This window comes from Pithys albifrons, chromosome 3, assembly GCF_047495875.1.
Source record: "Pithys albifrons albifrons isolate INPA30051 chromosome 3, PitAlb_v1, whole genome shotgun sequence".
Classification (NCBI taxonomy): Eukaryota; Metazoa; Chordata; class Aves; order Passeriformes; family Thamnophilidae; genus Pithys; species Pithys albifrons.
The window spans coordinates 43,954,180-43,977,218 of NC_092460.1; the positions used below are offsets into that span (position 1 = coordinate 43,954,180).

The 23,039-nt window shown below is 45.0% G+C and overlaps 1 protein-coding gene across 3 annotated transcripts in view; it reads right to left on the reverse strand.

The window, feature by feature from the left end:
• Positions 1-23,039, reverse strand: part of PARVB (parvin beta) — a 51,715-nt gene that overhangs the window by 14,785 nt on the left and 13,891 nt on the right. Inside the window, exons 1-6 of one of the 3 annotated variants that reach the window (XM_071551528.1) lie at positions 19,288-19,387; positions 10,996-11,085; positions 9,213-9,283; positions 5,079-5,181; positions 2,847-2,987; positions 2,070-2,185 (exon numbers count right to left, since the gene is read on the reverse strand). In XM_071551528.1, the coding sequence (XP_071407629.1) occupies positions 2,070-2,185; positions 2,847-2,987; positions 5,079-5,181; positions 9,213-9,283; positions 10,996-11,085; position 19,288 (522 nt within the window). In that variant the 5' untranslated portion in view covers positions 19,289-19,387. Of the gene's footprint in view, positions 1-2,069; positions 2,186-2,846; positions 2,988-5,078; positions 5,182-9,212; positions 9,284-10,995; positions 11,086-14,075; positions 14,160-19,287; positions 19,388-23,039 lie in introns of those variants that run through there. The other 2 variants (XM_071551527.1, XM_071551526.1) reach the window with 2 other exon arrangements.

Sequence of the window (23,039 nt, forward strand, 5' to 3'; positions counted from 1 at the left end):
ACAGCTTTCAAGAGAAACTCATCCTCCCCTAGAAGCAATGTAAGGAACAAACTGAAATCCAAAAGGCAGGCAGGAGAACTGCTGCCATCAGCACATGAAGGTAAGGCTGGTATCTCAGGGAGCCTGGCTGGAAAAAAACCCCCTTTGATTCTTTGCACCACTGGCACCAGACACATTTATTCTTCATCCTGCCTTGGCTCTGACCTTTCAGCCTGCAGCTCAGACTAACAGAATTACTGTAGAAACACCAGCAGCACCAAGGTGGGCCAGGCTGCAAACTGAAAAACCAGGATGAGGAAAGCCTGAGCCTTGTAAAAATAACCAGCACAGGGAGCCTGAAGGACAGTTTTTACACTTATCTTTGTGAACTTCTTTTGTTTTCTGAATTTGGGTGTTTCTTCACCATGCAAGTTTACACTTCAAATATCAGGCAGTGGAATCAGCTGGAAGGAACACCTCAGGATTTTCAGCTCTCACTGGAAGCACAGAGTGAATCCACAGAGTTTATTTCCTCCCTACCCTCACTGAGGAAGGCTGGAAGGACAGGCTGAGTGAAACATGCATCATCTTAGACTCTAAACTCAGCACCTGGAGTAGCTATCATCAGGATTTTAACAGGATTTTGACTACAAGGTCCATTTAAACCCTTGTTTTGCTGGGACTCTTGTGTAACTTGGGCATGCATTGCCATAGTTACAGAGTTTTCTATTTCACACAAAAAACAGCAAGAAAACTAATTCTGGAGGTTGATTTCAAAAGGCTTGGAAGTAACTTGGCTGCAAGAACTCTGCTCTTGGGAAGGGCCACATCATGGTGACCATTATAAATAATAGGAACAAAAGTGCTTTACTGCTGGTCTGGTCTTGGAGTTGCTCTCCATGAAATCGAAAGACAGACACACAGGGAAAGGTTTTTCCTGGCAAGGAAGGTAAAGCAAAGTCCTCTCCAAAATGCAAGCAAGAAGAAGCATCTAAATGAAACCCTCTCTACCAAAGGGTTTTTTTCTGACAGCAGTTACAGAAGCCACTTCATTGTCCTGGACAGTTTTTCTACCACCAGGGTGCGAGAAACCAGCATATATTTACACTTCCTCCTTATCTTTCCAAGACAGCCAAAAGAAATTTAAAAAGAGATTAGTCTCCTATTTACATTCATGTGACTTTATAACTAACTCATTGTTTTTAACATGAAGCACTAAAGCAGTTCAAAGTCACCTCTTCAGGAGAATACACACATTTACTGTGAGTCAGGGAGAATCCATTAATTCCTCATTCACATCACACCCTGCACCTCTAGAATATTCAGGCAGACAGCCTGGAAAATGCCATTATTTAAAAGTAAAACAAAATGAGGCTGTTGCCTAATCAACCATCCTTGTGATGGCTTGTGTGGCAACCAGACTGGCAAAGCAGAGGCTGAGATCACTTCATCTTTCTTGAAAGGAGTGGCACTTGCAGAGCCTCCTGCCCTGGGACCCAAGCACTGAGAAGGACCCACAGCAGAGAAGGAATAACCAGGGCAGCACACAGGGCAGGGAGGAAGAAGTCAGGGTGTCTGAGGTCAGACCTCTCCTCCATATCTAAGAAAAGCTCACAAAAACACAGGGCTGTGAAAGGAATGATGAAAGCCTGCAGGGCATGCCAAAGAAAACAGCATGTCTAAGTCTGCACATGAAGTCACTGGGGGAAAGCAGCACCATAACAGGCTCTGCAGACTGCTCTGCTGCAACTCCTTTCTGTGCTGCTTGTGTTTCAGTGGCTTCTCTGTGAAAAAAAGCAGGGCAAAAAAACTTCGTTAAAGTGACAGAAATTACAGGCACAACAGTCTCTTACACAAAGTCCCACTGTACAATTTTACCTTGCTGTTGCAACAGCAAGTGCTGGTCCCAAACACATGCAAGATGGGATGTTCTCAGGATCACATCTATCTAAAATGCATTCCCAGGACAAACAAGTGGGACGCAAATTGTGTAAAGGACAGGAGCTCAGGGGAAGTGCATGGGAGCAGCCCAGCACTGCAGAACCAGAGTGACAAATGATGGTTGGCCCACCCAGTTCCTCCATACTCACCCTCACCACCACCACCTGCACAGACACATGTTCGGGCAGTCGGATGGGAGCTCGGAAATGCATTGCCAAAGCCACCAGGAGGTGAAGGATGGCAATCAGGTTCTTGCCATGGATTGCTGCAGGGAACAAGGGAGATTAAGCTAATCAAAGAATGCTGAGGCCTTATTTTAAACAAACAGCTCTAGGAAAAAAGGCAGTGAAAATGTCAACACAGACTTTTTGCTTCCTATGCTTCTTTCTCTTTTTCCTAAATTAGTAAGGCCTGAAATAGAATTTCCTAGGTAGTAAAGTGTAGATTTAACCCTTTCTTTAAGCTACATGCCCAATTTACAAGCCCAGACCCTTCAGCTCCCTCTCTGGCCAAGGAGACAGGCAGCCCCAGGCACTGTGCTAGAGGATGCTGGAGAAACTGCTTGTTGCAAACTTCCACAGTGTTAACAAGAGCTTTGCTGCCTGTAAGAGACGAAACTCCTCCACCAACCAGGCAAAGAGACTTGTCAAATTCCATTCTCACTTTTGGACTGTAACAGGCCATGCTGGAACAAGTTTAGTTCAATTATCCTACAAAAATTATGATGATGGTGATGTACCTCTGTCCTTAACAAAGGCCACAGAAGAAGGTGACAGTTACAATCCATACATGGACGTGGTAAGAACCACAAATAAAGAAATAATTTTTAAAAACAGTGTATCCCAGAGATTGTGATCAGCCTATTGATGTCATGCCCTCTTTGCCTGGGGGGGAAGCTGAGACAGGAAACCCAAGAGAGCCCTTACAGTCCACATTCCACTTGATGGTCCAGCCGTGGGGTCGGAGCAGGTCATGGACGGCCTCCAGCACCGTCTGCAGCTTCTGCTTCTGCCCAATCTCAGACTGGGTCACCTCTGCCACATTCAGCTTACGGTCAGCCAGTTTCTCTGGGTTTGGGAAAAGCAAAAACACCCCAAGGGAACAGAAAAAAACACATTAAACAAGGGGCTGGGTGGAAATAACAAGCACAGGCCACTGGGCAGAGCTGGACTCTGCAACAAGTGTTCTGTGAGAATTATTTTCCTCAGAAAGAAAAATAGCTGAAAGGCAAACTTTCATCCAAGTGTGTCAATCCAACAAAAATGTGATAAAACTGGGAGAGCCTGGCTGAGCATGCTCATCAATCAGGTGGCAAAACATGGAACAACTTTCAGTCGGCCATCAAGTTAGTAATAATATTAATTATACCTCCCAATTTCTTCCACTGCTGAAAAGCATTTGGCACAACACAACCTTCCCTGCACAAGGAATCTGCACAGGCTTAATGGACTTTCTTATAACTAGTTAATTTAGGACAAAAAAAAAGGGAGAAACTGTGTGAACACTTACTGCAGCTTGCTAAGCTTTATTTCAGGTTAGCTGAAGGTGAATTTAAGCTAAAGCACACTCTGCATCCTCAAGAGTTATACACTCCTCTGACCCACAGATTTGTACTGCCTTAGTGGAACTAATTTAAAGAATAATCTTGTCATGGTATTGTCACATCGTGGTTGATTACTTCCAAAAATTAACTAATGCAAGAAAGTTTGTAAAATTCCATTATAAAGATTTCAATTCTGTTTGTGTAATATATTTATTTGTGGCCAAAGTCATAAACAAGGCATTCTTCTCTCCCTCTGCATTGTGGCTCTTGCCAAAGACATAGGAGTTGAATTTTTCTAAAGAAGAAAGAGAAGAGGTGAGGAGGGAGGGGCAGAGCCCTCCAGGGCAAAGGGAACAGCTGATCTCTGTTCTCCTTCCTCCCTGAGGAAGAATCTCTCTAGAAGGTCAGGACTGGTTGGACACAGCCCAATTAAATATTATTCCACTCTTTAAAACAAAACAAGGTACTTCACCAAAACTGTTTTCACAAAATGGGATGGGCTTCAACTCTAGAGATGCATTCAGAACTGTCTCCGAGTTGTCAAAACCTATTATTCCAAGAATGGAAATATTTCTGCTCTCAACTGTTTTTTCTGGACATTTCACCCAGCTGAAGATAAATACTTATCTTATATTCTTATATTTATATTCTTCTTAAAGCAGCAAAAATACAAAATCACTCTAGTAACCCAAATAGAAGAGACCTGCAGGTTATCAACTCACAAATACTTTGAACATTTTGACTGTTTTATCAACCTAAAGCAAGAATTTTTTATCAATATCTGAATAATATAAATGAGAGAAACATTCTTTAGCCAAGATACCTTTGAATATTTTCTAAACCAACTTCCAAAATGCATAAATATTAATTTAAATTCTAGATTTTTTTTAAAAAACAACTATACTAACAGATGAATTTTTTTTGGCCAGTCAGGAAACAGAAATTGTGCGCACCTTTCCTCCTGTAAGATATGCTAAGTCTGAGTGATCTACAGAGAATCTTTAAGATCTTTGAGCCCAACCATCAACCCAGCACTGCCAAATCCATCATCAAACCACTCCCCAAGTGCAACATCTGTGTGTTTTTTGAAAGTGGTGGCTACACCCCTTTCCCATGAGCTCTTCCCCCTGGGCCTGCTGCCCCAACACACACCCGGCAAGGACTGGGGGGCTGCAGGACCCCAGTTGTTCAGCTGAGTGTAGCCCTTCAGGAATCACCCACATTTTGGGTACTTTCCTGCTGCCATGCACTCTCTTTTTCTCATTTTTCCCCACTAAAAGTAACTCCACCAGACCCTCAGAACAGCTGAGCCCAAAAGCATTCAGAATCAAACCACACTGACAGAACTCCTGCCTGGTTCCCCCACTGCAAACAGGAACCTCCTCACCTTTTTCCTACCATGTATTTCAGCTGTCTGGACTATGGTTAGTCCTTCAAAGAGATGCCTGGGAATTATGTGGATTTCCTGCCTTTTCAGCTGATGGAGATGATGCTGTAGCTACCACTGAAACAAGGTGCATTCCTGGTTACTGCCCAGCCCTGTCTGCAGCTCTGGAAGGGATTCCATTTGGGCCCCTGTCAGTTTTTGGGGTCCCCTTGCCTGGTGTGAACTCACCCAGCAGCTTCTGCAGCACCTGCCCATCGTACAGATCCTCCTCCAGCTGCTTGACAATGATTCTCTCCTCCACCAGCACATCATTAATCCAGTCAATCAGAACCTGGAATGAGAAAATGGAGCCAAATTTCCAAAAATTACTCAGATATGTTGCTTTCATATCATGAGGAATATAAAACAGAGGAAGAGCAGGCATATTTTTGTATTCCCAAATAACAACTGAATTAAAAACAACAGAGTAAAAGCATCTCTTTGTCCATTAGTGTTTTCAATGCAGGTCTTGACAGCATGGCAATTTGAGTACCCTCTATTTTTCCTCATTAAAACATCACCTTATGGCATCAATTCCAGAGCAAACAGCAATAACCTTTGGGGGTGTCTGTGTTCTCCAAAATCCTGTTTTATGTGAATATCAGACCTGCCAACAGATGCCCACAGTCCCATGCCCCTACTATTATTTGTCTCCCTGAATATATTAATTTCCCTGAAAAAACATGAATAATGTGCCAGAAGGAAGAGGTTCAGAAGGGACAGAATGAACACTTGCACAAACAGGAGCCCAACAGCCCCACGAGCTGGACCTTTGTCATCAGCACCAGGAGAGGGCACTGGACAGAAGGCCAGAATTAAAGTATTGGTCAAACAGGTCCAATAACCCTTCTACAACCTGTTACATCCCAATCTGCTGAACACCAGAGCTATGAAAACCATTCAATCACCTGCAAAGCAGGAATGAACATAAAAGACCTTTCAAAAGAAAAGGAACTGAGTTAAATTTTCTGGGTGCCAAAGATAATAATTTGCAAACAGTCACAGGAAGAACAGCCTGGGCTGTTTGAAGCTGGCAGTGGTGCTTTCCTTCAACTTACTATTTGGTAAATTAAATTGCTTTAGCACAGGTTGGGTTTTTTTTGTAACTTTCACAAAGGAAATGAAGCACCACACTGCTCACTGAAATGATAAACATGCACAAATACTTTCTGACTCTGCCACAGCAAGTCAGCCCTCCAGTTCTTTGTAGTGACTCCTTCATGCAAAAGCAGAAAATGGTCAATAACCTGGATGTCTAAAAATTTAAAAAGCTTGATACAGGCACACAGAAATCAAAGGGGAGCAGAGAGAAGGCACAGGCAGAGCTCTTCCTGTGCATTAAAATAAGTTTAACTGGGCTCCTCCTTCCTCCTGGAGGAGACACTCCAACATCCACATGATTTCCAATGCACCTGAGACTCACCTTCCTGTTCAGGACATGGAAATGTTTCTTACATCACTTAACTTGTCATATCTTCATTTAAAATAAGCTGATTTTCTTTAGTATTTGGGATTAGGAGTGTGGTTTTAGAACTTTAATCCAACATCAAGATGGCCATAAACCATGACTGACATTTCATGCACATCCATATTCATATAAAATATCCACTCATATACAAATGTCCATTCTCATATACAAATAATCCATACTCATATAAAAATGTCCATACTCATATCAAAATATCCACTTATAAAAAATATCCATACTCATAGAAATAATTTTTGAACTGTGTCAAATGCACAGACCCATGAGTTTGTAGCTGTGAAATTTCCACCAGAGCTTTAAATCCTGACACATCTATTTATTGTACAGTTTTACAGACCAATTCAAATGTCTGCTTAAGAGCCACGTTGCATTTCCAAGCCCTGGGCTGCAACTTGAATTGGTCAGGGTTAATCTGCAGAGCTCAGGGAGCCCCCAGAAGGGAACACAGTGAGGAATAACACAAACCACAGGAACACATCTGGCACAACTGGAAAACAGGAAGACCAGTCACCAAAAGCAGCAAAGAAAGAAAAGCCTCTTCCACCCAACTTCTGGGGGAATTGGGAAGCAGAGATCAAAGGTATGAAAGCTGCACTGGCTGCAGGGCTGAGCATGGAAATTAATATGAAAAAATCATGTTTTTATCCCTTTTGACTAAGCACAAAGCACTGGCAAGCCTGGGAGCCAAGAGAGGCTTCTTGTTTGCAAAAGGGCATTTAGGAGGCAGTTTCCTCTGGCCACATGTGAAACTCTACAAATCCTGGTTTTCTCTTCACCTCAGCAAATCTAAAAAAGCCATAAAATTAGACATGGCAAAAGGTGGTATCTCCTGGGAAAGGGAATACTTTTCAGAAGGACCCAATTCTTGCAAGCTGCAGTTCAAAAGTTTTGTATTCAATTAGTAGAAGCTCTTTTTTGCATTTTTCCTACTGCCATACTGAAAATGAGAAACCCCCAGGAAATCTGCCACTTCTGCGGAATGTTTGAAGTACCTTTTCAAAGTCTGTGACTGGATTCCTACAGTTTTTAACCCTAATTATGTTTAGGCTGACAAGCAGCAACGAAGTTTTTTGAAACTTTTCCCCTTCAGCCATATCTGAACCAGAGGGAGGAAAAAAAAGATTCCCTCCACCTTTATACACAGAGAAACACACAACAAGGAAAGCACACAGAGATTAACAACTTTTTTTTTTAAAGCATTCAAAAGAGAACTACAAGAACCCCCAAACACTCTTTGCAATAAATGACATGGATCAGCTAAAGGAACTTGATATATTAATGGAAACTGAGCTTTAATCAGATTCACAATAACCTATCTTGGAAATCTGACTCTGAAGTATAGAAGAAGAAATAATATGCCATAGGATATCTCTGTATCTGATTCCAAACCAGCCCAAACTTAGAATTCTTACTTGAGGTTAGCTGTGCATTTGTCAAATACTGAGCAATGAGTAAAAGAAGCTCACGGATTTCAGACACCAGAAATAGAGTATTTTGTGAATAAAATACTCACACATATATATCTATATATATAAACACCAAATAACTCCTATCCTTCCCTGATCTGAATTCTCAGCTTTGGGTCTGTTCAGTCATGTACCAAACACTGACTACACACAGAGCAAATGGAGTGAGGGAAAGAAAAAAGGCTGCTGGCCACAGAGAGAACTCAGCTGAACACTTCAGACTGACAAATGAGGGCTATTTTTAGAGTATTGTCTGTAATGATAACAAACAACACCTCCAGGCATAATGTTTCTCATAGGTGTAAGGGGGGCTGCCACCTGATGGACTATGACATCCAGGGAAGACTCACCAATTCATATTAAAACCAGGAAAATTCCCAATTTAAAAGCAATGGTGATCCTGATATCAAGTTTCCTGAATCTCAGAGTGCATCTGGCTCCTTCACTGCAATGACTCTTGTTCAGTTGAACTATTCAGGATGATATCACTGCTCCACTAGCAAAGAAACCACATTTCATGTGGAAGGAGTGATGCAAGACCACTGCAGCTTTTGAGAGAATTAATGGACTTAGTTACTAACAAAGAAAGAATGTGCAAATTCACTTCATTTAAAACCACATGGTGTTCCAGGTGAATTGGAATAGCCACAAAACCCAAGCACAGCTCCTTGCTAAGCTCTGTTTGATGTGGGCTTGTAATGCTGAAGATGTTATTGCAGGGCTTGTTCTAAACCAGGAGAGCAGCTGCTGAGGCATTGTGTGAGCCTCATGGGCAACCAGGGGGCACAAGGTGCCACAGGGCAACAAGCCACAGCTCAACTCCCTGTCTGCAAACAATAGACACTATCCAAAGTTTTCAGATATAGTTGCGTTGTTGTTTCTAACAAAAATAATTTTTATCATTATTTTAAACTAATAAAGTGTATTGGGAAGTAAACTGAGGACAGGATGCAGGGCAAGAAGAATCTCAGTTCCAACTTTGTTGTGACACAAGAGGCCTCCTCATTGTTCCCCAAGTGCTGATTGCAGTCCTGCTCTTCTCCTGAAACCCCACCAATGCTTTCCAAAGCTCCTGCCCTGCTTTCATGCACAGCAGGTTTATGTGCAGACACTGCAGGGGATCCAAGCCAAGCCTTGGAGCTCACTGTGACAATCACAAGGACACAAATGGACAGTGGAGCTTCACTGTGGCATTTCTGTGTCTCTGTCTGCTGCTTTCAGCCTTACCTTGTTGATGATCTTCATCTCGGTTTTTAGACACACTTCAGTAACAAGGTGCTATTTATTGTGGTTTGAATTTTAAATATTTTCATTGGCAAGTGACTCCAGCTCACTAAAGACTTCAAGAAGGACAAAACATTGATCTCCTACCTTGATCAGTTCTTTGAACTTGGGCTCTTCCTTTGAGTTGGGATCAATCATAGTGCGTTCCTCATTCTCCTCTGTCCAAGGGAAATGGGAAACCTCAGTGAGACCAAGTTCAAACAGACAGTGCTGAAACTCTGCAACAACTCCTACCAGGAAGGGCCCTGTCAGCTGATGGACAAGTGACAGTGCCCAGTCATCATCTTAGCAGGGGAGTGTCTGATGAGCAGTGTCAGGCAACTTTAGGGACACACAGAGAGATAACACAGCTCCACTTCCCTAAAATACAATTGTTTCCACTCTCCTTCCCCAGCTCAGACCCTGCTCCATGCAGAATGCTTCAGGAAAATCCCTGTCCTCATGTGGGGCATGTTAACATTAACACACGAAAAACTGCAGTCAACCACTTTTCTCCTTCTCCTCGATTTGTATTTAACTATTTGAAAATACCTGCCCCAAGTGACACCAACTGTATTTAACTATTTGAAAATACTTGTCCCAAGTGACACTACACCAAGAACTAGTGAGTTTATGGCACCAATCAGTGCAGTTGGGCTGAGAGTTTGTGCCTCCACTCTCTGGTTCCCTGAAACTTGGTCACATGTGGCCCTGAATGCAGGAACTCCTTAACCTTTGGTTAAGCTTGAGAAATAAAACTACCCCACTTTTTATCAGTACCCGTGTATGGGGGAAGAACATAAAATAGATTATGCAGGTGTAAAATCTTCTATTTCTCCTGCTGAGATGGAGGTATGTGACAAGTGCTCTCTAATGGCCAAAAGGACAAGTGTAAGAGGCATGAACATGAGAAGCAATTTTTAGAAGGGCTGAAATGCTGGCAGAAAAATCAAATTGAGCTCAGAAAGGCTAAAACCCAAACCCTTGCAGAATTACCTTCACAACAGCATATGTGGACACGTGTTCACGTGCATGTTTTCATGCTGCTGAAGGTGTGGACACCAGTATTCAGGGCACAGCTGGAGCAAGGCTCTTATTTTAAATTCTGGTTCCTGCTTTTAAGTTGCAGGTGTCTCCCTGAACCCTTCATTTTAGCTCCTTGAGCAGCCAAGTAGGAGCCCCTAATCTTTATTAAAAAAACAAAACCCTGCTAGCTGAACACACTTGAAAAATTTCCATAAACCTACAAAAACTATGAATTATTTTGCTGCTTTTTCCCCCCTGTTCCTTCAGTTCCTCATCACTGCCTAGGATGAGTCAGGCATTCTGTCACAAGGAAGTGACACCCACTACACACCCAAAATACTGTTAAACCCTGAACAAAATTTGACCCATAACAGCACATGATCACCACAGGACTCAGGTTAAACTCACTGGTGTCATGTTTGTCTATGACAGGCCTTCAGGAGTGGTTCTGCATCTTCCAAAGTCATGCACAGCTTTAGTGGTACCCAGCAGAAATCACTGGAGACACTGACAGGTACATCCACACAGAGCAATCAACACTCTGCCCACACCTCAGAGGAAAAGTGCTTCGCATTTCCTACTTCTCTTCTAGTCAGAAAATCCAAGTGACTAACACTTTTCTGGTTTTAATTTAGTTTTATCATTTGTCCCCATGACAGCTTCCTTCAACTGGTTATGTAGATTAAGACACATATGGCCAGGAGAGGCAAAAGTGTTTTATTCTAACAAGTTTGAAACACTTCTTGCTATTAAATTATGCTGTTGCTCTTGTAGGGACTCAGAGAGGGGAAAAGGGGAATTGAGATGGACATGGGAGAGACTCCAAAAAGTACCTTAGTCAAGGTGTGTAGCATGAGAACTTTACCTAATAGTGTATCCTCTGGATGGATGTCCACAGTGCTTGGGTTCATTGGTGCATTGATGGCATTTTTCCCTTCTTCTTGGAGGTCACTCACTGAACAGAGAGGAGAAAAAAGAAAGAAAGAGTGAAATAAATGCAAAATTGGTGGATATGTAGGGGTTGGAGTACGAAAACATCTGGTAGATCCATTTCAAAACAGGACCACAGTTTAAGGCACGAAGAACTGCAGCCACAGGGGAAAATCAAATCAAAGGAACATCCTTTTACAGCTTCCCATTACACAGAGCTACCACACAACTGGCTGGAAACTCTTTGCAAGAAGTCCAGTCCTGTGGTAGGACCCACTGCAGGGTGCTTGTCCCTCCTAAAGGAAGGGGGGCGGGCTCAGCATCTGGAGCAGACCCCAAACTGCACAAACAACCTCCTTTCTGACAGCACAGCCACCACTCAAGCACCACCTTTTCCAGCTGCACAGCACCAGGAACTGCAGCTTGCTACTGGCCTTTTAAAGCCTCACAGTCTCCCAGGAAGAGCCACCAAATAAAGGGGAAATGTATTTAATTCCAGCATTGCCACTGAATAAAAACAGATGTGCCATGAGCTGGTGAGCACAAATCTGAAACTTTTTATTTCAAGCTCTTGTCCTAAAACCTGCAACTCTCATTTGGGAAAGTCAGTAAAGAATTCTTCGTCAATAAAATGCATATTAAAATACTTCCCTATATCCTGCTAATGGGAGGAAATAAACTTGAATACAAGAATTGAACAGTTTATTAGCATCTTCACAGAGCTGGACACAGAGCAATGCTGCAACACTTTTATACTCTCCAAGGCACATCTCCCCCTAAATTCAGATAACATTTATTCCAAGCCAAGACATTGAAACAGATGCATGTGAAATAACAGACTGTGCTGGTTTAAAGGTGAACCAGCAGGGGAAATGAACTCACCACGAGAGAGATTATAAGTCAGAGCTAAAATTTAATAATAATATTACAATAACAACACTGACACACAAGGGAAATTGCTTTCAACTCACAAAACCCCAGCAGTATAACCCAGTGTCCTGGGGCACAAACCCAAGGGGGTTTGTTTGCCCTGAGACCTCTGTGGCTCCCCCAAGTCCAGAGCAAAAGGAAAAGAAAAAATCTGTTGGCGCAGGCGAGGGCTGTGGTCTGGGCGAAAGCGGTGATCTCCTGCTGTCAAGGTCCTGCTGCTGCTCTGGATCCAACGAGAAGTTCCCGAGGTCTTCTTACCCACCACTTATGTACCCTCAGGGAGCACCCAGTCCCTCCCCCTGGGCGGGGACTCACACAATGGGTGATTAACTCTGGGAGCCAGGGGGTGTTGAACTGTTGATGGCCCATTAGCAGCTCCGCCCCCCTCAGGCTGGGTGTGAAGGTGATGATGGCTCCCTGGGCAGCTGCTGCTAATGGCCCATTGACCTTGGGGAATGAATAGAGGGGGTAGAATACACAGCTTTGATCACCCCCACACAGGGTTAGCTGGTCCCTCCTGCTGAACTAGGACACAGACATAAAGACACCACAGCAGCCCCATCTTTTCAGTGACTGTTCTGTGTTAGGATGGGCTAAAATAATTAGTGGCAGCATTTGTGGTATTGGATTCTCCTTTGGGAGAGAAAAGCAAGGACTTCCAAATAAATAAAGTTTGCTAGACAAACTTTCCTTAGGGGAAAAAAGGAGGAACAGTTAAGTAATAGCCACAGTATCCCAGCAAGTGATTATTCCCCTTTCCCACTGGAAAATCAAACCACAGGCAGCCTGCAAAGGTACAAAATCCTGCAGCAGGACTGGCTTTTTCCCTGCCTGACAGAATGGAAAACACAGAGATCCTACTGGCACAGAGGAGGACAGGGAGGAAGAACACCCTGTAATCCCCACTCCTCTCACAGATAAATGAACCAGGTGCTTAAAACAATTCCCCCCATTTCTTAATTGCAGTGCCAAGATTTTACTTCATTCTGGCTCACAGCATGATACTGAACATCACCAAAATTCTCAATTGTGAAATTCTGTCCTTATGTTCTGCAAGCAACAAAACCAGCCTCGTATTTTGTGACCTGATGGTTTCTGATCTCTGGTTCCTATGGGAAGGGGGCTGCCAGCTCTGTGCTGTTTGCCTTCTGCAATGAATGCTGCTTTCCCCACTGCAAACACAACACAACGTCTGCAGGCTGAGATTTAACCTCCTGATGGATTAAAGATTGTTATTGAAGAAATTCCTCATTACCCCTTTGCTGCACTCATTCTTGTTTTCTTGATAAACTCTACAAGCAAAAAAGTCAGGGAGTGAGTGGGCCTCATGCAAGAGATTTAAACCAGCTCTACCGGCCTTACCCAGTTCACCCAACCAGGGCTTTCTCACCCCAACACTGTGAGGCCAACAGGGACAGGCACCAGGAGGCACAAAAAAATTTGGGTGGAAACCAAACACAACAAGGAAAATTTTTAAAACCCTGCTAGGACTACAAATGCCCAGAGCTGTTTTGGAAGTACCAGCCTTGTTTCTAGATACACTCTCTTTTCCTTATGACAGCATTGCTGGGAATGCCAAGTGGTCAGTGAGCTCAGGGTGTTGTTGTTCCCAGTGCTGTGAAAATGCAGGACAGAAGAACCTCTGAGCAGTGTATGCCAAATTAACAAAGTGATGCACACATTTCCAGCCACAATACTTTCAAATGCAGCTAAACTAGTTCTATTCCCAAAAGTTTAGTTAAGGTGATGTGCTTGCTCTTTTAATTTAGTTTAAAAATTATTTCTACTCTTCCTAACAAAAATAATTCCTTCTTTCTGAGCAATTCTGTGATTCTATGATTCTAATTTACCAAACTGACAGAAAACATTAATGCCAATTTGTGTCCTAAGCCCCCCACCCCTCACAACAGGAAGAGCCACATCAAACGCATGGTTGCCCTCAGATCCTGCAGGGATCCCACATCCTTCCCTGTGGCTCTGCTAGCAGAAAGCCTGCCCAGCTCTGGTGCCCAGGCAGAGCTGCCTGCACACAGCTTGGGCATGCAGCTCAGGAAGAGATTCCTGGCACACAGGGAGCTTTCCTACCTCCTTTCCTGCGCCTCTTGCACAGCAGTCCGGCCATTCCCACCCTGGCAGCACAGACAGCTCACAGGGGAACACACGAGGTGTCTCCACTCTGATGGAATGGCAGCAACTGCAGAACAGGCACTGCCACCTCCAGAGTGCCAAAGCCCTGCTAATTTGGGCACGGTGACACAGGGGGAGGCACAGAGAGGCTCCCAGCTGCTGTGGAAGGGGGGCCAGCAGGGACAACACAGCCCCTGCCCATGGAATCCCGGCCATGGAATCCTCCCTGCCCCACTGATGGCCAAGCACCTGCCCTGGCCCTAAGCAGGCACCTCTAAGATGGTGTTTCCTCTGCAAGGAGCTCCCCAAGAAAGGCACCTCCACCCTCTGGGTTTCTGGCTGGGTTTCCCACGGCTGCCCCCAGGGACACACAGGTTCACAGAGCAGTGTGGACAAGCAACTGCACTCAGGGATGGAATCTGTGGGGTACTGCCCACCTGCAGCTCTCCAGAACCCTCTCACACTGTGCTGGAACAAACCCTGACCCCCTTCCCCCTGCTCACCCCCCAGGATTCACTTATCTCTGCTGAGCAGAGAAACAGAAACAGGAAAAGGAAACTGAGCCACAATGCTGGAAAAAGAAAAAAACAGAGAACCCACAAAGGAGCAAGTGGAGGCAGTTAAAATACTAGGCAGGATGGAGCAACAGGTACATTCCTGAGAAGAACCTGATCAGTATTTTAATGCAAATTCACAGGAAGGAATGTGAATTCATTCAGCCTGTGCTTTCCCAAACCCAAAGGTGCTGTCAAAGATTATGGGTATTATTCAACTGGCAAGTGTCTCCTCTACTTTGTGTTGCCCATAGTGGCTTTGATGTGAGGTTTATCCATGCAAGAGGGCATTTGACTGGTAGAGCAGAGCTTGCACAACAGGTTATAGTCACAGTAGGTCCCACATGAGCCATTACTGCTGCCCACACTCCACCTCCCCATTCCTAGGGCTCCTTCTCTTCCCCTTCCCTTGCCCACAGGAAACATCTTCCCCTGTTATGCTGGCACAGTTCTTTGCTCTCTGTATGAGATTGGTGCAAAACATTTTCTTCTAAAGCCTGATCATTCCATCCCACAGCTCTGTCAGAGGAAAAGTGCAGCAAGGGGGAACAGGAAGGGGAAGGAATTTGAGTCCAGGCTGAAGTAGCAGCACTTAGTCGAGGATGGTGCCCAGCATTTGGTGCCCCAGGTGGGTTTGTTTGCTCCTGCTGACAATGCCAGGGTAGAGGAGGCCCTCAGACGTGCCAGCAGGACTGAGAGGAGCAGCCCGAGCACCCAGGGAATGCTGTCCTGCCCATAAACATGGGTTTGCCCTCACCCTGACCCACACACACAGACTAAAGGTCACAGCCTTAAGGTAAAACTTGCTGATGATCTAAATGACTGAGCTGGGAATTCCACAGTACAAGTCAGGTGTGACTACAGGCACAGAAAATGATACCTTGGAAAGGTATCTGGCAGAATTAACTGTGATTTCTCCCAGGTGTCTGCAGACCCTCTATAATTTCCCCCAGGTGTCTGCAGACCCTCTATAATTTCCCCCAGTGTCTGCACACCCTCTATAATTTCCCCCAGTGTCTGCACACCCTCTGTGATTTCCCCCAGGTGTCTGCACACCCTCTGTGGTTTCTCCCAGGTGTCTGCACACCCTCCCTCCCTGCTCGCTGGAGGTCTCTCTGAGCACATCCTCAGTTGAGGCAGCACCAGCCCTTTAAACTACCTCAGCACTCCATCAGCCACCAAACCCCAAATGGATGGGCAAGTGGCCAAGGCTTTCAGCAAAACTCCTACATTTTTCCCTCAAGCAGAAATTTAAATTCACACATAAAAGGTCACTTCTCTACCAGTCCCCAGGAAAGCAGCCAGGGCTCCTGGTAGCCCTCAGAGGCTTTGACAGTCTCCTGGCAGTGTCAGCAGTCAGCGTGGTTTAGTCACAGTGGAAGCTGTGCTGGCCTTCCTAACACAGCACTACCTCTGTGAGCCAGGCAGCTCTCTCAGAGATTACATGGGAATACACGTGAAGGGCACACAACAGAAGCCATCAGCTGCAGAGAGCTGCAAGTGCCACCAGAGCTGCCAAGGGCTTCTCCACAGTCAGGAAACAGCCCTTGAAGTCAGCAGGAGTGTTATAAAAAGAAGAGACACCCCTGCTTTCTCCTTTTTAGAAGCAAGACTGATATCAACAGTTTGATCCTTTCTACCTTCACTATTAATAATCCTACTGTAATTTTAAGATACCACTAACAGCATAATTCACTGAAGCATTTGCCATTCATTACTTTGTTATTACCAGACTGACCCACAAGCCTCTGTGTCTCACAAAACAGATGGTAAAGGCTCCTTAATTTTAGCTGTGGTTATTTCTGACTGCCAGGCTGAATGCAGAAAGCAGCAGGTGCTGTGACACTGCTCAGGGTTACTGTACAGGCTGCTCTGCTCTCACTCAGCCACTGCTGGGCTGGCTCACAGCCTGGCCACGTTTGTTCAGGATGCACTTCCAGCTCAGCATTAAACCCCAGCTCTGGAAGCTCTCAGACTGCTTTGTTAGCCTTGGCTCTGCCACAGATGATTTGTTCAAGTAGGTTTGTCATGCTCTGTGGTGGAGCAGCACACGGACAGGAAACATGCCGTGACCATGGAACTCACGCTGCAGGAGAGCAGCTCTTCCTGCCCTCAATGGCTCACTGCTTCCCAAGTTTCCTTGCTATTCCCAAAGACAAAACCACGGCCAGCTGCACTTTTCCAGACAGTGACTCACCTAGAGCTCATATCCTAAGAGTTCAGTTAATCATCCCCAAAATAGAAAGCCAATACTCAAGACCCTTCCTGACCAGGGACACGACTCTCATTCCCTCAGCTCTCCTGTGAGATGTGGGAACAGGACAAATCCCCCTGATGAAGCAGCCACACCTTGCACAGACCACCAGGTACCACCTGGACCTCCCACTTTCCATGGGAAGTGTCAGCCCAGAAGGCAACAGGCCCTTGGTGAGTAAAGACCAACACATGCAGAATTCCTATCTGACAGCTTAAATTCTTTGAGGAAAAGTCATCTTCAAAACTCTAAGCCTTCCAGGAACATTTAACAAAAAGAAGATTTACAAAAATTGGCATTTTTTAAGAAAAACCGGTGTACTGAATGATTTCAAAAGCAACCCCAAACACGCTGCTACACTGAGACAAACCACACACACAACTCCCCACTCTGCTACTGCATCCTAATTACATTTACAAAGGGCCCTGAGATCTTGTGATGGAGACTGCAGGGAAAACACAAAGCCTCCAGCACTTGTAACAGAGCATTCATAATCCCAGGTAGATCAAAAGCAAAGACTTGACCAAATCCGTATAAAGGAACTGCATCAAGGGACTGCATTCAATGCACAACTGTGGCAATAAAAGAAATTATTTATATGCCTCAGCAGACAGACCTAAAGAAATGGAAGGAGAAAGGCCTAAAAAAAAGGGAAAAGTAAAGCTAAAAGCAATTTTAGGAAAGGGCTGTAGTGCAGACAGGTATGGAACTAAAGCTAAAAGCCAAACCTGGGATTCATCCTTTTGCTCTAAGTGCCCGTTTCTCATTTCTTTCATTATTGCCTCAGGCCACAGCTGTTCATCAGCAGGGAGGGATCCACCCTGCCCAGCCTTCTCCTCCAGCCCCAGCTGGCGCTCACCCCTTTCCTTCTGCTGGCACTGGTGGGAGCAGAAGCCACATCATGGCACAGACTGGGGGTGAGAGTGTGTCTGAAAACTAACCAGGTAAGAAAGGAAAAAAGTATAAAGTTAATTTTCACTGTGTAGACACACAAACAATAATGCTGGGGGAGTAGGGGGGAAGCCAACAAAAAAAACCCCAAACACCCCCAACCAGCAGAAATAAGTGTGGACAACAATGGTATTTTAACGTAGTTATGAAGTTACACCTACAAAAGTGACAGATGGATATCCAGGAGGGCATCTACCCCTTACCCAGCTCTTCCAAGCACCAACACAACTCACATCACAACTCTACAGTTCCTACACTCCAGGACAGGAGCTGGGCACACCTTTGGCACTTGCTTTGTCCTGAACTTGTGAACAGATTGCTTCAGTCCTGAAGTTTTTTGACTGGGAAAAGACAGGCAAGTACTCCATCTTGAGAGCCCCCTAAAAACAACTAGGCAAAGTTACACTCCTCCCTCTGCACACAAGTTCACTTGAACATGGGGAAAATATGCTTTCTCAGCCTCCCCCAGTTACAATTCCCTCCGAACATGCCAAGGTTCATTTCTTTCCACAAAGAATCATGAAGGGTTGTGTTCTCCCAAACCACCAGGACAAAGAAGGATGTGGAGTCAAAACTGACATGTCATAACAAAGGGAAAGAAAAAGTCTGATAAGAAGAGGAAAGGACTGAAGGAGACTTCAAGCCTGTGTCCAGCCACAGCAGAAAACCTGCAAGGCATTTTAAATTTACTGCCATGAATTCTTCATGAAATACTACATTCTTCTATAGGGCTCTCCAAGGCTTCTGTGTACTCCTACAACCAAAGCTGATGGGCACAGGCAGGTAGGGAACAGCATGGCCATGTCTGGGAAATCAGTCAAAGATCCCAAATGAAGCAGGTTGATTTCCACAAGGTGCCAAGCACCAAACAAGACTCCTTTAACCTTGAAAAGCAACTTCCATAGCCAGAATCAACTCACTACTTAAGGCATCCATATTTAATCACCAAGGGAGAGGCTGCAGGAGCTCACAGCACTACTCTGGAATAGAGATCCATCCATTCAGTTGTGTCTTCCGCACCATGAAGGAATCTGGGAGAAAGTTCCTGCCTCCCACAAGCTCCCCCTGTGATCCACACACACACCCAACTGTGCAACACTTGGCACACACCACAAAAAGCCCCTCCTGCAGCTGGTGCTGACACATTCACAAGTGAGCTGGTTTCCATCCCTCTTCTGCCTTCTTTCCACCTGCTCCTCATGGTTTGACCCCTTTGTGGCAGGGACAGGAGTGAACCCCCCTTAGTTAACTGCCTAAGAAGTGCCACCTGCCTCAGCTTTCTGCTCACCCAAACTCCTTCACACAAGGCATGGAAAGGTTCCCCCCCACCCCAATATTGCACAAATATAAGACATTTGATGTTGCTTGTTCTTCTGGGCATTTCAAGAGAAGCACAGAGCAACAGACTCACTTCTGAAGGCAGTGCTGGCAGGTAAGCCCGAGCAGGAACAGAAAGTCTCCTCCAGCTGAGAGTACAGAGCCTGGCAGACAAACTCCAGCCAAAGGGACAGGAGTCCACCAGCTATGACTTGCATTCCTAAGAAAGCAACTTTTTTCCTTGGGCAACATGATTCCACAGGAAGAATAAGCAGAGATAAATGATTCTGCAGACCACAAGAAGTGCATATGCCTGATGGCTGGAGTGGCCCAAATGTCACTCAGAAAGACAAGGAAAACCCTGGAAAACACTCACTTAAGCAACTATATTTGCAGTTGAGGGTCTGCTAGGAAATACTAGTTTTCTGTTCACCTAAACACAGGAGCAATGGAGGGACAGTCGGTGCTCCAGGCTGGAAGCTTTAACCAAAACACTCAACAGTTTTCAATGGACCATAAACTGCAGTTGCTCATGCAAGGAGTTCTCTCAATGGTTTCCAGAGATGTCATATGGGAAAAATTAATTTGGTTGTTTCTCTGAGCACCAGAGGAGCCTCTGAAGACAAGCATTTCAGTGGTAACCACTACAGACCTCACAGCATAAGAAAGTCTGGAACTCAGAGTCCCCAGTCAGATAAAAGTCAGTACACAAGGGGAAGGTACACTGAAGATATTGGCTGCCATAAAAGTATTTAGATATTTAACTCTGCCAGGTTTAAGCAAGAAACAGCCACCACTGTGTCCAAATGGAGCTGCTGAAGACTGTGTAGGATGAGTGGAACCCAAGCCTCCAAATGCCATTCCAGTCCACACTTCCAAGCACAGCCCTCAAGGGTTATCAAAATGCAAACATGAATCAACAGCCAGCCAAAGAATCAAATAAAAACAAGCCCAAAGCACAGGCAATTGTTGCACTTCACCAAGTTACTACTCCCTTACTTAGTGAGCACACTAAAGTTTTACAGGATTTGCAGTTGCAGCTTTCTGTGCTCCCTTTTAAAGCCTTTGCACTGGCAGTACCAGGTCCTGTGAGCTAGAAAAGGTGGTGTCTCAGTGGTGCTGGACATCTTAAAGACTTTCAAGCTCAGTTACAGGTCATTCCCCAAACAGCTTTCTAACCACACAGCCCCTCCAACTCACCCTCACTAAAGAAGGAGCCAGAGCAGCAGCAGCACAGCTGAATCTGTGCTTTCCTCCTCACTGAAGGGTTAGATAGGTCAAAAAGACAGAAAAAATACTGTACTCTTACTAGTACCTCAAGTAAAAGGAATATGATGAGAAGTCCAGTCCCACTGCACAGCATTGCATTCCCATGCTCATAAGTCACTAAACCACAGACTTGACTCTGTCTAAGAAAGGTCCTTAATCCAGCCTTTGAGGGGTCTGACATGCCAGGGAGCCACACATCATCAGTGGGCAGTTCAGGGTGCAAATGACCTCACCAGGTCTCCAGCTGAACCTCCTCCTCAAAGACAGGTCAGCTCTGAGATCAGAGCAAGTTACTCAGGCTTTTATTGTACCACATCTTCAAACGGAGGCTGCACCAACTCCAGGCATCCTGTCCCACTGCTTCTTCACAGTCCCCAGCATGGAAAACTTCCCCCTCTGACCAGAAGAAACCTCATTTGTTTCAGTTTATAGCTGTTTTCTCTCCCCTCTACTTGATAACTAGTTTTATAAATGTTGGTACCTGTGAACTGTTTCTTTACACACAAATGACAGGAATTGAGGGGTCAGAAATAAACAGCTGGAAAGGCAGGATAAAAAAAACACCTTAAATTTCAAGAGTCATGTCTAGGTATAGCATAACTCCTGGCCTTCTAAATCCTCATAGTCCTGATACCAGCAGAGCAACACCCACCACAGCTTAGTTTCTTAAACTGACATAAAACTAAATGACACCAAGGACACAAGGAGAGGATTTAAACCACAGCCCCTCACTGTGTTGGTGCAGCTGCAGCTGCAATACAAGGGGGCCTTTTCAAGACAGGAGTCTGTTTAGACACACTGAAAGCAGTGAAGAGGGAATTTCTTAGCCAGAATCTTGTGAGGGAAAACTCACAAGCCCTAGTTATCTCAGGCAGGAATGGGAAGGACCCACCAAGGTCCAGCTTGAAGCTGGACTATTGCTGCATTACATCAGGTGAGTCATCACTGCTCCTTCCCTTGCACATGCAAAAATAAACCCACACCACTTTGTATGGCAAACAGCATCAGATCTGCTCTACAGGCATCTGGTTTGCTCCTGGCACAGCAGCATCATTTGGAGCAGGACAATGAAAATCCTGTTTCCCAATGACAGCGCTCCATTATACATGCTTATTTAATTACCTAATTTAATTACCTGTCCTCCCAGGTGAAGAGAACAATGAGGGAAGCAACAAGAAGAGCCAGCAGATCGATACCTGGCTCTAGGTCTGGTGCCACAAGCAGAGTTTGGAATTTTTTTGATCATGGAGCAGTTTACATGACAGATGGGTTGCACTGTCCCTAAGTGGGGAAAGGATCCTGGCCCAGGAGTCAGCAGAGATCACAGAGAGAGAGAGAGGGATGAGGAAAGCAGGAGGGCTGGAGAGGCAGCCCTGTGTGTGAGGGAGTGTTTGGTGACAACAGGGATGAGTGCTCGTGGGCAAGAATCAGGGAGAGGCCAACAAGACAGATATCCCAGTTGGAATTTGCTCCAGACCACCCAGCCAGGAGGAGGAGGCAGATGAAATGCTCTAGAAGCCTCTGGGAGAAGTCTCACAACCACTGGCCTTTGTTCTCATGGGGCACTTCAACTTACCAGATGTCTGCTGGAAACACAACACAGCAGAGGAAACAGTCCAGGAGGTTCCTGGAGTGCATGGAACAAAACTGGTGATGGAGCCAACCAGGGAAGGTGCCAAGCTAGACTTTGTATTTGTGAAAACAGGGAGTTAGAAGGGCAGGCAACTCAGAAGGACTGCAAGGATGGCAGCAGGTGAAGTGGGGAGAAAACTGGAAGGGCCAAAGCCCACCTGGAATTTAATCTGGCTACTGCCACAAAGGTAAATAAAAAATGTTTCTATAAATGCATCAACAACAAAAGGAGGGCTGAGGAAAATCTCCACCCTTTGGTGGATGTGATGAAACAGAGTGAAAAAAGCTGAGGAAAAGGCTGAAGTAGTTAATGAGTTTTTGACCTCAGTCTTCAGTAGGATATTAACACTATAGACTTCATCTGTCAGGGATTTTGACACTCCACTTAGAATCATGGAATCTTATAGGTTTGAAAAGATCTCCAAGTTCATTGAGCCCAACTATTTACCAAGTCCAAGTCCACCACTAAAGAGGCAAAGAAGGCATTTCTGCCTAATTTTCCAGTGGAGCCAGTTCCCCGTGACAACACTGGGAGCCATACATAGGGAAGAAGGCAAACAGTAATCCCCAGGTACAATTTTATAACCCTGTTCCTGAGGGGGAATGTCCTGGTACTTTCCCCTATTCTATCACTTCTGAAGAAAATCCAGGCAGTTTTGCAAAGCCTCCAAATCCATCTGCTGGGCAAGGCAAGCCAGAGAGCAAACAACACTATTCTATTTTAAAATGACAGCAGTGTCTGCATCTGTTTAATAGCACATTTACACACATGTGCCAAACAGCCCTAGTGCAATGACACTTTTGGAGGATTACACATTTTTCTATTTAAAGACAGTAAAAAAAGACACCATGCCTCTATACAGACATCTCCTCATCCAGCTCTCAGTCTCCTTTCTTACTCCAAATAAACTGTGCATGAAACCATCTCAGATAATTAAAAATTAG